Raw genomic sequence first — 13,625 nt, forward strand, 5'->3', positions numbered from 1 at the left:
GCCCGAGATTCGATCGTCGGTATCCCAATACCTTGTTCAATCTCGTTACTGGCAAGTCTCTTTACTCGTACCGCAATGCATGATCCCGTGACTAACGCCTTAGTCACATTGAGCTCATTATGATGATGCATTAGCGAGTGGGCCCAGAGATACCTCTCCGTCACACGGAGTGACAAATCCCAGTCTTGATCCGTGCCAACCCAACAGACACTTTCGGAGATACCCGTAGTGCACCTTTATAGTCACCCAGTTACGTTGTGACGTTTGGCACACCCAAAGCACTCCTACGGTATCCGGAAGTTGCACGATCTCATGGTCTAAGGAAAAGATACTTGACATTGGAAAAGCTCTAGCAAACGAAACTACACGATCTTTTATGCTATGCTTAGGATTGGGTCTTGTCCATCACATCATTCTCCTAATGATGTGATCCCGTTATCAATGACATCCAATGTCCATAGTCAGGAAACCATGACTATCCGTTGATCAACGAGCTAGTCAACTAGAGGCTTACTAGGGACATGGTGTTGTCTATGTATCCACACATCTATCTGAGTTTCCTATCAATACAATTCTAGCATGGATAATAAACGATTATCATGAATAAGGAAATATATTAATAACCAATTTATTATTGCCTCTAGGGCATATTTCCAACAGGTGTCTCCGCGGCGGGCTCTGCCTTGACGCCGAGGAGCGCCGGCGAGCCAGAAGAGTGGAAGGAGGAGCGGGAGGAGGATGAAGAGTGGGAGGAGGAGGAGCCGCCGAACCTCCCGGGCACCCACGGCCCGGCGCTCCGGCGAGGGGCCGGCACGGCCGCCGGCGCGGCGGGTTGTTGCCGCCCTCGAGGTGCGCTATCACCTCGTGCAGGGTTCGGCCGGGGACGCCCCACCAGAGGCAACGCCCGTCGTTGTTCTTCACGCCGCCGACCACCGGCGCCCCGTTCGTGGACGCCAGCCGCTGCGCCTGCGGCCGCTTGAAGTAGTCCGCCCACGCGGCGTTGTTGTCGGCGGCGTACTGGGGCAGGGCGCGCTGCTCCTCCGACAAGGACGACCGCATGCGGTCGACCTCGGCGGCGAAGAAGCCAGCGCGCATCGACGTCGGGAACGGGGGGGATGGGGTCGCCGCCGTTGCTGAGCTTCCACCCCGTCGGCCCGACACGCATGTCCGGCGGCGCCGGGATGTTCGCCTCGAAGAGCAGCCACGATTCGCACTCCTGGAGAGAGCGGCGGCCGAAGCCGTTGGCCGCCGCGGCGTCGCCGGGGAAGCGTTCCGCCATGGAGAGAAGGAGGGGAAGGGGAGGGAAGGGGAGAGCGGCAGTGCTCGGCGGCGGAAGGGAGGGACGGCGGCTGGTTTGGGCTCGGTGGACTGGGTGGCCAGCGGCGAGGGAAGCCTCTGGTTTTTATAGCCCCAGGCGACGTGTGAACGCGTGCTGGAAGGGGAGGCGTCGTCGCGCCAGGCCGCCCGTGACGCGCCGCCCGTGAGGAATCAATGGCAAGGCTGACCGGCGGCAGCCTTGCCATTGATCCCCGCGGGAAACCGAGGCGTTCTGGGAAAGACGAGGCGCGTGCCACTGACTCGGCGTTTTCGCGCCAAAACCGAATTGGTGCCGGCGGCCCCAGGACGAACCCGGCGCGCTGGAGATGCTCTAAGACATATGGACTCCACTATTCCAATTGTATTCTTTTGATTTTGTAACACCACTTTGAATTGCATGGATTTGAAACGTAGGTAGGAAAAAACGCAGGATTTAGATGTCACGTAGCATGGAATCATAAAATGATTTTCAAACACATGAATTCTGCAGTATATGCCTTTGAATGGTGCACAGGAAAAAGAAACACGTGGATTTTAGAGGATTGAGGAGAGAGGGTAGAGAGAGATAGAGTGAAAGTGCATTGGACTTCTAAAAGCAAAAAAGAAAATAAGGTTGGAGCTCGTATTCATATTTCCATGGAATGTGTATATAGGAATGGATTCCATAGGAATTTTAAAACCTCGATCATGTGATCCAAAGGGCTTCCTTACGGAAAAAGAAAATTTAGGATTCGAATCTCCTAAAATCATATGATCCAAAGAGGCCCTTAGAAACATTGAGGGCCTCTTTGATTTCCAGAATTTCAAAACATGGGAATTAGGTAGGATTGCATGTCCAAAGTAGTGGATTGTGAAAACACATAAATTTGTAGAAATGTGTGTATGATTCTGCAGAACTGGATGTTTGGCTCGCATAAATAGGAAAAACACAAGAATCCTAAAAAACATGGTTAAATTAAGGTAAAAAAACATATGTAAAGGTAAGGTGAAGTTAATATTATGCTACTTATGACATTTGTCTTGTTCTTTGTGCATATCAATGTAAAATTGAGGTTTGAGTGGATTGTCAACCTTTTGTTTTTCCTATGAAACTTTGATCCAAAGAAAAATTGCTCCATTCATATAGTCCATTCGTTTGAATTACATGCATGAATAGTGTCACCATAGAAAAATTTCTCAGTTGTGAGTTGTTCCCACACACAAACATCACCGAACAAATTCTAATACAATAATTGAGTCGACACTATGTATATTTAACTTATCATACAAATTCCAAAAAAAAAAACTCCAACATAGAAGTATTCGCGGACGAATTTATTTGTCCATTGAATTGAAATTTTGTACTCCCTCCGATCCATGTTACTTGTTGGTTTAGTACAAAGTTATATTTTTTGCGTCAAAAGGTGTTGCCTCTATCCCTCTTTGTGTGAGGTTGAAGCCACTAACCTCTCTCTATATTTCAAAAATAGAAGAAATTTTTTGCTTCTCAAACTGTTGTTGTAATTGTATTTGAGCTTGAAACTCTTCAACCTGTTGTTGCATCCGTTCGGCTAGATCTGCTTGGATCTTATCCATGAATTCTCTCATAGCTCTAACTTTCTTCTCAAGTTGTCTAGATCGGGTCTGAGTTCCTTCATTTACCATGATCAAACTCCGATAGTCTAGTTGAGCAAAGGCTCATGACAATGCCATAGTTGTACTAACTCTGTACTAAACCAACAAGTAATATGGATCGGAGGGAATAAATGGTATATATCTATTGCATCAGTTCACTGAAAACATTCGAAGTTCTTGAAAAGCCCTTAGTTGTGCCATTGCTTTTTTGTTTGTGGTTGCTTGGGGGAATGGTAGCATCAATCATGAAAACACCACATATTCCCCATGGATTGTCGTGCCAAAAATTTCATATGCCACTTTGCGCTTAACTACGGAAAAGTAATATTTGAGTCTTATCTATTGATGAGAACACATATATCATGCCAATAGTCATCCATATCCATATTCATGACTCGTTCTCCATATGATGTGATCAACACCGCGTCACTTTTTTTCTTTCCTTCTCTTTTCATGTGACGCTTCCTATGGTTTCTATTTTTTTGGACCCCGGTAAGTACCACACGTGTGGCACGAAGCAACTTGAACTAAACGCCCCCATCACCACAGATCGCGCCATGTCACCGCATGCATGCACAAATTACGTAACTGATGATGCTAGCGGGAATCTTTTGGGTTTTCAGTTTTAAAATGTTTTATCTCTTAAATTAAAAATCTGATTAAAAAACTGTTTTCACCATTAAATCCGCCGTGGCGACATATACAAAACTAGATCCCATATTAATATGTTTTGACGACTTTTTAGATGGGTTAAAAGTTGTCATGTCTATTGTACCGAAGTTGCCATGATATGTTTCAATTACTTTTCTCTTCTACGTTTAAAGTAAATTTTGACATGTTATAGAAAAGGGATTAAGAAACTAAACTTGCCATGATGAATTACTAAAATTTATCATGATCCATGAAATAATTTTGACATGGTTCATAATTAAAAAGAAATCCATCGTCAATTACTTGAAAAATGCATGGTCAAGACTCAAATTTGACATGAACCATAAATTAAATTTCCATGGTGAATTATTTAAATTTGCCATGATACATGCACAAAACCTGCCATAGTTCATACAAAAAAAAATTGCCATGGTGAAAATAAAAAATTGCCATGATGAATTACTAAAAATTGCCATGATCCATGAAGTAAATTTGTCGTGGTTAATTAATATAATTGCCATGATCAATTAATAAAATTTTCCATGAAAAGTAGTTGAAATGCAATGGTTGCTTTAACTAGAAGAAAAAGAATAGATGAAACATATCATGGCAACTTTTGGCCCCCAAAAAAGTCATCGAAACATATCAATATAGGATCTAATTTTGAAGATCTCGTCGAGACGAATTTAATGATGAAAACGAATTTTAATCAATTTTTTATTTAGGAGATAAAATATTTTTAAGTTCAAAAAACCAAAAAGATTCCGCTGATGTCATATGATTGACGTAGCAAAATGGATGATAATGAAGGCGTTTGGCCCATGTTGCTTTATGCCACACGTAAGGCACTTATCATTTCGTATTTTTTTATCTTTTTCCCATTGCACATTGCATGCCCATCAGCCCATGCAATCCTGTAAAATTTTCCAGCTCCTTCTGGTATTCATCAAATCAAACAGGGGCCCTAAAAATGTACAGTTTTCTGCATTCTAAACAGGACATCAACTTCTTTGCACAGAACGACTGTTCATCGCGCAATTGGCAAAAAAGAACAGTCACAACAGAAAGCAGAGACATGTAAACCTCAATGTCAGCAAGAGACCTCAGCTCAGGAATAACAACACCAAATCATGTACAACAATTGTGACCTGCTGCTGCTGTAACAGCAGCCTTAACACAACTGTACACAATAGACAGACAATGCGCGGCTGCTACACAACCGGAGAAATAGTGAGGTTATATCTGACTGATTCGGACTCATCCGTCTCCTCTACTACCACAGGTACAAATGATGCACCATGCACAAGCGATATTACATGAAATAATTAATGGTACACGAAATCTGGTGTCAGCCATCAAGGCACCGGATCCCTTTGCGCACCTGGTGGAGCCGTCGGCATTGGGAAGTTGAACGAACAATAGGTTCCGCCAAACTGGGGAGCCTCCACATATGGACTCTAGCACAACAACAAAAAATGAGTTCTCAGTGTCTTGTGTGGGAGGAGGGAAAAATAGGTCAGGTAAGAGTTTTAACTATGGCCAAGGTTAGTTTGAAAAGTCAAAACAAGAAACAACTCTGGCCCAAGTCCAATACAATTCCACTGAGTCAAAATGACAATGTATTTACAATGGGAGAAAGGAACAGCTGTTTTTCAGGAATTTCACAGGAGATGAAAATTTAGGGGCAACTACCTGGGTAAGAGGAGGGTTAGGAATGGGATTGAATGATGGCTCCCGTTTTGGTGACGAATCAGGGGAGCTACCGGCATTGTCATCCATGTTATCTATATTCTTCATGTGCGAACCTTCCCCCTCGCCACTGTTGAGCTTAACACCCTATTATGGAGAAGAAATAAAGCTCATTAACTGAAATGACATTACTGACACGTGAATTAGACAAATGAACGAGCAATACCTGGAAAATTTTCCCTAAAGTTTTCAGTCCTTTGGCACGAAGACGCAGGTCATCCTTCCTGGCCAAGGGGTCCTGAAGCACCTGGTATCAACACAATGTTACAAATCACTGCTAATCAGCTTTTAAGTACTGAAGAATACAAGGCACATAACATGCATGAAAAGGTTGCAGGTAAGCTGGGACAGACCATCTGGCAGACATGTGATATGGTGGCTTCTATGTCAGCAACATTAAGCTTCCACAAGGAATCAACCATAACTTTTTTGTGGTTCTGCATGTACACTTCAAGTTCTTCCTCTGTGGTCTGGCCCTCAGCACCCATCTGTTTCTTCAAGTCTTCTTGCAGCTGCATAAGAGCTATTGCACCTGCAATATACCGCAAGAAAACCGAGTTTTATCACCAACATGATACTAGCATTCATGTGCTAGCATGAACACTCACGACCCAAAGAAGCACTGTATCACGTATGCAATCGCGATAAGCCATATCAAAACAAGCTCACAAAATATTGATGAGACACTTTTACCTGCTGCAGCTGTTACTTGGGATTTGATAAAATGGCCTTTGTCTCTGAACCATTCTGCTACAAACGGAACCCCCAAATATATTGCCTTCTTTCCAAGTTCTTTTGCAGCTTGTCTTGAATATACATAGCCAATAGTGTTCAGCATAACAAGCCCATATGCTGCAGGACAACGACAACAGGACAAAAAGAGGGAGGAACTTCAGATTACAGATATCAAGGGCCCATCCAACAGAGCATACAGGAGAATACAAACAGAAAAATGTATTAAAACAAAAGCATTAGACAGTTACAAAAAGGTTCAGGAAACACATTCTAGTCTACCTATAGCATTGTCATGTACTTCAGTAAGAGAAGAGCAAATTAGGACTATGGAGTACTCCTACAGACCAGCTTAGATCTTCCATGCATCCTTTGCTTCAGACAAGACGTCAACAATGATGTAATTCATTAAATATTATTTTTAGTTAGCAGATAAGAGGGACTATAAAGTTTGATTGTCTTTAGTTAAGCCAAATGCGAAACAGCTGTTACCCCTGCCAACTTACCCCATCGAAAAAACAGTAACTGCTTTTTCCAGACGATTCTAAGAATGCCATCACATACACTATGCTCATGAACACATCAAATAAGATAATCACACAGTGAACCATCGAAATTGCAGCTCCTTCAAACGCATCAACTGTCGGCTAAATTCTTACAGCAATAGGCAGGACAACCAAGGGAAAAGGATCCAGAGTTCAAGGAGGAAGGGTGCAAACCTGCATCACTAAGTCTGGACACCTCGGCCTCAGCAAGCCGAACGAATTCCTCTTTATTTCCTTGAACATAAAGGTGCAGACGGTTTTTAAGTATCTCTGCAAGTTTCTCCTCTCTTTCTTTTTGAACAGCCTGCGGTTGTAGTTTACCATTCAGCAGATTAGTGGTCGAAAGAGTATAAAATGCAATGAAAATGGATGGAAATCTGATCAACAACCAAACTAATGGTCATGGAGTCGGTGCATATTAGTAAATGATCATAGAATTTATCTAGACTAAACCTGCATTTTGTCTTGCAACTTTTTTGTGTCGATCTGTTCATCATCGTCAAAATTATCAAGTGAAGCCATTGACGCCATTGCCAATTGACCAATATAATCCTCAAAAAGCTCACTACCGAATAGCATTGCGAAAATTGCTGCTGGATCAATTATCCCATCCCTGTAGAATGTTGACAAGCAAGTTAGTTAGAATATGATTATCATAAGATTATTTACAATATGAGGTGAAACTTTTTTTTTCAAAAATTGCATCTTTTGGAGTGAAGAAAATTAGTTGCCTCTAGTCCTTTACAAAAGCCCCGACTAACAGTACTCATGCTGCTTTGCCATAAGTGTCAAGTCCACAGCCCTAAAGTTTCGAGTAGGTTTCAAAACCTCTAGATAATTTGTCAATGGAAATCAAACATACGTTGAGATGCCAGATTTCCCATGTGCATCATAAGCTTGGCGCTGAGCGGGGTCACTAAGCACTTGGTATGCCTCCCCTAGTTCCTGCAATCATAATTTCTCCGTGTAAACAGCAGTCTTATACTAAAGAAAAATAGGCACACATCATAATATTCTTTCTCATAAAGTCAATAGAATCAATTCTCATTTTAAAACTACCATGAGAAATACATAATACGAACTACAGCAGCTATGGAGTAACGATGTTGATTAACTAATTATATAACAAATTTTTCTATAACAATGTACTTACAGCTAAGTACTCCCTCCGTCCCACAATATAAGAACATTTTTGACACTAGTGTAGTGTCAAAAACGTTCTTATATTATGGGACGGAGGGAGTAGTACGTAGTGAGAACAGTTCTTTAAAATATATTAAAAAATCATGTGGCATGTGATTAGCATAACATCATAGTTTCACAGTTATTTACGAACATAAGGTTACATTTTTTACTGCTTGCAGGCTCAGACCAGTTTGCTTCTTGAAATGGTTAATCTGCCTATTTAGGTTCAAATGCCCTAGCTAGATTTTCCTGAAGAATATAGCAATACTAGTAAGAGCATCAAACCTTCATGACTGCATCAGAATCTGAACTAGAATAAATATATGGGTCAGTGAAAAGTTCGTATTGATGAGTGCAGCTTCAGTTGCTCAGTGTATGATTTCCTTAAAAGTGAGGAACCTACACCAGCAGCCGCCCAAGGAGACGAGCCGCACGTACAATAACTAGCACCCAACTCTTTCATGCATGTTTCTAACCAAAAAAACCCTTTCATGCATGAGAATATATAACTAACTGATGAAAGCCATAATTACTGAAGAGTGTAAGCAATATCCTGAGCTACATTACCATGTTTTGTTGTTAAGCAGTTCACAATTTCACATGGTTGGGCCAGTTGAAGCTTGGCAGAAGCTTCTTTCGCATCGCCCAAGACAATATGCAGGGTTGAATGTGCGAAAGCATTTTTAGGTGAACTGGCGTGGCTTTTGATTTCTCAAATTGCATAATGTGAAAGCACACATATATTTGTGAAATCTACTATTTTTAGAGTAGCAACAAAAAAATATAGTTTGACGGATGGCAATTCACACTTGACTGGCCAGTGGTCGGCGGTGTTCTAGAAAAAAAACAGGTCTCAACTCTCAAAGCAACATGTTACTAGATGGTACATAAGGTTCACTATTTGCTCATAGGGAAGTATAGAGTAGCTATGACACAAAAATTACTGATTCATTAAATATTTATGCCAAGAAGTAAATCAAAAGTGCTATTTAACATTGTTTGTTGCAATTGTTTATTTCAATTATCTCCTTAATTCGATGAATGTGTCCTCGAGATGAGACAAGCACTTAAAAGAGTCGTTGATCGGCAAAGGAAGGCAAAACACCATTGGCACCAACAGACTAGTCAAACAAGAACACCTGCCTTCAAGACTCGTCTGGAGGCAGCTAGCATTATCCAAAGTTTTTTGCGTTTTGGCACCAAGATGTAAGCCTATAATCGGGTTGAATCGAGGATTCCACTATCGGATGAGTGTCCTGGTTGCTTGGCACAGCAGCTCAGATGTGAGCTGAGCGAAAGGTGGGCGGATTGGTAAAGGAGCAAAGGCAAAACACTTTACCTGGAACTTCCCTGCGGCCTGGGGGTCATTAGGGTTCTTGTCTGGGTGGACCTGCCTCGCCTGCAACACCACCAGCAGCAGCAGCAGAAGGAATCAGATACTAAAAAAAATGTATCAAAGCGAGCAGACGCGAGGAGGAGCGGGAGGGCTACCTTGATGTAATAGGCCTTCTTGATCTCGGACTCGCTGGCTGTGGGGATCACGCCGAGCACGTCGTAGTAGCCCGTCTCCTTAACCATGGCCGGCGACTCTCCCCGGAGCTTCGATCTGCCCCCTCCTCCTCTTCCCGATTCGGTTGCCGGCGGTGGACGGATCCACCAACTGGCCGACTGTTCGGTCGACGGGGGAGACGGGGTGCGCCGGACGGCGACGGCGGGGGCGGCGGCGGTGGGGGGAGAGGACGGAGGAGCTGGCTGGTGGTCGACTGGTCGGGCTTTAGGATTTCGGCCACCTGCAAAGCGCGTGGTGTCGGACAGAACTTGTTACTTTGCTGGGAATCTACCGCGATTCCACGTCCGGCAGCCAAGATGGATTTGGGTCTGGTCAGGTCAGGTCAGTGGGTTGCTGCAGTCAGAGTCGTCGACCGTATCAACTACCTCGGCCTGAATCACCCCGGAGAAGTCTGCCAGACGATGTCAAACAAACTACCTTATCGTCTATTGTGAGGATTGTTGAATTTTTTTTCCCTTAACCTTGCCATCAGGTTTTTTTTCTTTCTGGAGTCTTTGCCTCGCATTGATATTCAGTAATGCCAAACAAAGTCTGACATCAACGCCTGAAGAAAATCGGTTTAGGACATCGTTTTGATCATCTGTCTCCCGTCCAGAAACCCCCTCGCGTCGCCCTCCCCCCTAGGGCGACTCGGGCGGCCAGAAACCTAGCCGCCGCCGCCGCAAACTCCCTCCTCCTCTCCCTCCGCCGCCGCCGGAAGACGCCGCCGGGCTAAGCCCGGAGGCCGACGGCGGTGGCGGGGGATCTCCTCTCTCGCGCGTCTTCGGGGTGAGGCGGACCCCAAGGCGTGTGGTGGCGCGACCGATCTGGGATCTGCGGCGCAGCGGATGGCTGCAGGCGGCAGGAGGCCTGCCCGTCCTCGACGACGACGGCTTGGCGCGGCGGAGCCAGGGCTGCGGGCGCTGTGGATGGCCCTTCGGGCGGCGGCGACGGCTGCGGTTGGCGGCGGCCGGCTTGGCTGCGGTGGCGTGCATGCTGCCTTCAGATCGGCGACGGCGGCGTGGAGGGCCTGGTGGTCTCGTCGGCGGCACCTCCGATCAGATCTATTCTGACCGGTGCAGCCGGCGGTGGTGGTCATCTCTTCCGTCAGAGGTGGTCGGCCTGAGGCTGGGTGTTCGGATCTCGGGATCCGTCATCTGGTACCAGCTGCGAGTCGGGGAGACGTAGTTGCCGGTGAAAACCGAGCCGGCGGCGGGCGATGGCGGCGTTCCACGTCGTTACCTTGATGAAGGCATCGTCATGTGACTACCGTCGACCCACTCGTATTGCTCCGGGAGAAACCCAAGGATCTGGTGTTCCAGACCGGACGATAGCGGCACTGCGGTGTCGTTTCTCTCTTGGGAGCATCGTTTTGTGGAGCAGCGCTGGAAGTCAGAGGCAGGAGGTGGAGCGGCTTCGTCTTGCACGGAGCTTCGGTGGAGATGTCAAGTCATGCCTGACCGACAGGTGCTACGCTTGGTCATGCCTGGTCGGCAGGTGCTACGCACGACAGATCCTCTAAGAGCTTCAAGCTGTGTCGGCTGGTGGTACTTGGCAGCATGACGCTGAGGTGTATCAGTGGCGACCGCGACGTGTTCAGTTGTTTGCGCGCAGGGAGGAGGTGCCGTTGGGCGCCGTGGTGGCATCGACGATAGCTGGACCGAGCAAGGTTGATGCATCAGTACAGTTCTGAAGATGGAGCGGTGGCAGCTGGCGGCCTCTGAGGGCACGCCGGACCAGTGTGTGCCCCAGACCCGGCAAGTGGCTAGGTTGGGGTCTCAGGTCTTAGATATTAGGCTTGGCTGCGATGTCTGTTTGGTATTAGGCCCAGGCTATCTGCGCCCCTTCATCAACTGGATAGGTGTAGCGACAGCTTGTTGCTTAGACGGCGGCTTTAGTCTTACAGTTGTATGACTTTGTAAGGTCTTGTGAGAATAATTAATAAAGTGGCCGTACGCATCGCCCAGATGCAGAGGCCGGGGTCATCCTCCTTTTCTAAAAAAAATACAGACTCTCTGTGCCAACCACACACAACATAAACATGAGCGTGCATCGTTAAAGATTAAGCTGGATGGCCTAGTTAGAGGATGGGAGCGGTGGCCCTCCTCCCCTCCGCCCCACCACCCTCCCAGCCTCATCATAGGCAGGCTACTCTAGCCCCTCACATCTACGTCGAGAGAGTAAATTGCTTAAAGCCACCACATTTGTGGCTAGAGTATTTTAAAACCATCGTTTTTGTCAAAAATCACAAAAAACCACCGACTCCGCGGCAAATGAGTAACAAATTGCACTAATTCAAAACTGAGACGCGTCTAACAATAGAACTGACGGGTTGGCCCCACATGTCAGGCTGATTTGGCATGCCTAGCTGGATAATATGTTGGGGTGGAAGGTGACCCCACCTGTCAGCCTTCCATATCCTTTAAACTGTTTTTATTTTTCTTATTCCTCCTCCTTTTCTTCTATATCTCCCTCTCTGAAAAGGTTCTCGCTCTCGCTCCACCATGGTCGCTGGCAGGCAGAGCCCCTTGAGAAGCCTCGCCACCGGTTCCATTCTCCCCTCCCCTCTTGGCCCCGACACCGCCACTCGCCCACTCCATGGCCGCCCACCAAGACCCGCCGGGCAATGCCGGGCACGGCAGCTCGTGCCCTCCTCCTGCAGTGCCGTGCACCGCCTCCCTGCAGCATCACGTGGTGGCGGATCGAGTATTGCAGGCAGAAAACGGACGCGGAAGCCAGCAGATCAACCGGATCGGGAGCCGCGGCGCCGACCTGCTGCTGACCAGGGCTGATCGATTCATCTGCGTACGTCCATGCTGCGGGTGACTCTCGCGGCGGGCTCCCGCCTCGCGCTCGACCTCCCTCGCCTCCCTACTCTCTAGATCCGGTTGTTCCCCACATCGTCGGAGTCCAAGTCACCGCCGCTCGAGCAGCCGTCCTGCGCGACATCATCCCGCGCGAGGAGACGCTCCGCCCAAGCCGCTCGCCAGCATCTCGCAGCTGGGTACGACCGCGTTCGCCGCCGCCAGTCGTCGAGGAGCGCCCCCGAGCTCCACCATCCTGCAGCAGCATCAAGCTCAAGCCGCCGACGGATAGGAAGAGGGAGAGAGGGGAAGAGATATGTGAGGAGGAAGACGGAGGTGTAGGGCTGACATGTGGGCCCTTTGCCACCTCAGCATATTATCCAGCTAGGCATGCCAAATTAGCCTAACATGTGGGGCCAACCCGTCAGTTCCGCTGTTAGAGGCGTCTCAATTTTGAATTAGTGCAATTTATTACTCATTTGCCGCGGAGTCGATGGCTTTTTGTGATTTTTGGCAAAAGCGGTGGTTTTGGAGTACTCTAGCCACAAATGTGGTGACTTTGAGCAATATACTCACATCGAGAGGGGACTGGAGTCCTCGTGGCTTGGACTTCACGGACAGTCCCCTCACCTTCTCATCCCCGTCCCCAACCCTAGTTGCCATGGCTGCTCAACCTAGAGCACCATTCAAGGAGACCCTGCTCGTCGTACCTTTTGTCTGTGGAGCTTCAGCTGCCAGCGCCAGCTCCCTCCTCCTTCGTTGTCGTCCATACCTTCTCTGCCTCGGTCTTAACGCCACCCAAGATGGTCGTGATCTCAGCATTAATGGAATTTGGTCTATTTTGGGCTAGCCCAATAGCCATTTTCAGAATTCCTAATAAACCCTAGAGGTCCACTTAGCCCATTCATGCAAGGCAATGTTGGAAATATGCCCTAGAGGCAATAATATTGTATTATTATATTTCCATTATTCATAGTTAAGAGTTTATATTCCATGCTAAACTGATATGATCCTGGAATATGTGATTTAGTGGAAAACTCATATGCACGTGTGGAATTATAAATGGTAAACAATAGGTTCCCGGTCTCGCCTCTAAGACCGGCTCAAGTGTTGTTGGTGAACATGTTTTCTGGATCTTAGGATATCGTTAAGTGGAACGATAGTCCTAAAAACAACATTGAGGGTATGACGTGCTACCTCTTGAGCATGCGTTGGTTTTCCCTTAAAGAGGAAAGGGTGATGCAGCAAAGTAGCGTAAGTATTTCCCTCAGTTTTTGAGAACCAAGGTATCAATCCAGTAGGAGACTACACGCAAGTCCCTCGTACCTGCACAAACAATCAAGAACCTTGCAACCAACACGATAAAGGGGTTGTCAATCCCTTCACGGCCACTTGCAAAAGTGAGATCTGATAGAGATAATAAGATAAATATTTTTGGTATTTTTGTTGTATAGATTGAAAAGTAAAGATTGCAAAAAT

At 46.6% G+C, this 13,625-nt stretch overlaps 1 protein-coding gene across 1 annotated transcript; it reads right to left on the bottom strand.

Moving 5' to 3' along the window:
• Window positions 1–4,660: 4,660 nt before the first annotated feature.
• LOC123165872 (chaperone protein dnaJ 10) lies at window positions 4,661–9,716 on the bottom strand. The gene is made up of 10 exons (XM_044583617.1): window positions 9,285–9,716; window positions 9,133–9,192; window positions 7,471–7,553; window positions 7,062–7,221; window positions 6,783–6,912; window positions 6,025–6,183; window positions 5,685–5,863; window positions 5,498–5,578; window positions 5,275–5,418; window positions 4,661–5,039 (listed from the first exon to the last, which is right to left on the bottom strand). Exons 1-10 carry the CDS (start codon window positions 9,369–9,371, stop codon window positions 4,938–4,940), a joined length of 1,185 nt encoding a protein of 394 aa, XP_044439552.1. The 5' UTR covers window positions 9,372–9,716; the 3' UTR covers window positions 4,661–4,937.
• Between the last annotated feature and the right edge of the window lie 3,909 nt (window positions 9,717–13,625).

The sequence above is a fragment of the Triticum aestivum genome, chromosome 7D, assembly GCF_018294505.1.
Source record: "Triticum aestivum cultivar Chinese Spring chromosome 7D, IWGSC CS RefSeq v2.1, whole genome shotgun sequence".
Taxonomy (NCBI): Eukaryota; Viridiplantae; Streptophyta; class Magnoliopsida; order Poales; family Poaceae; genus Triticum; species Triticum aestivum.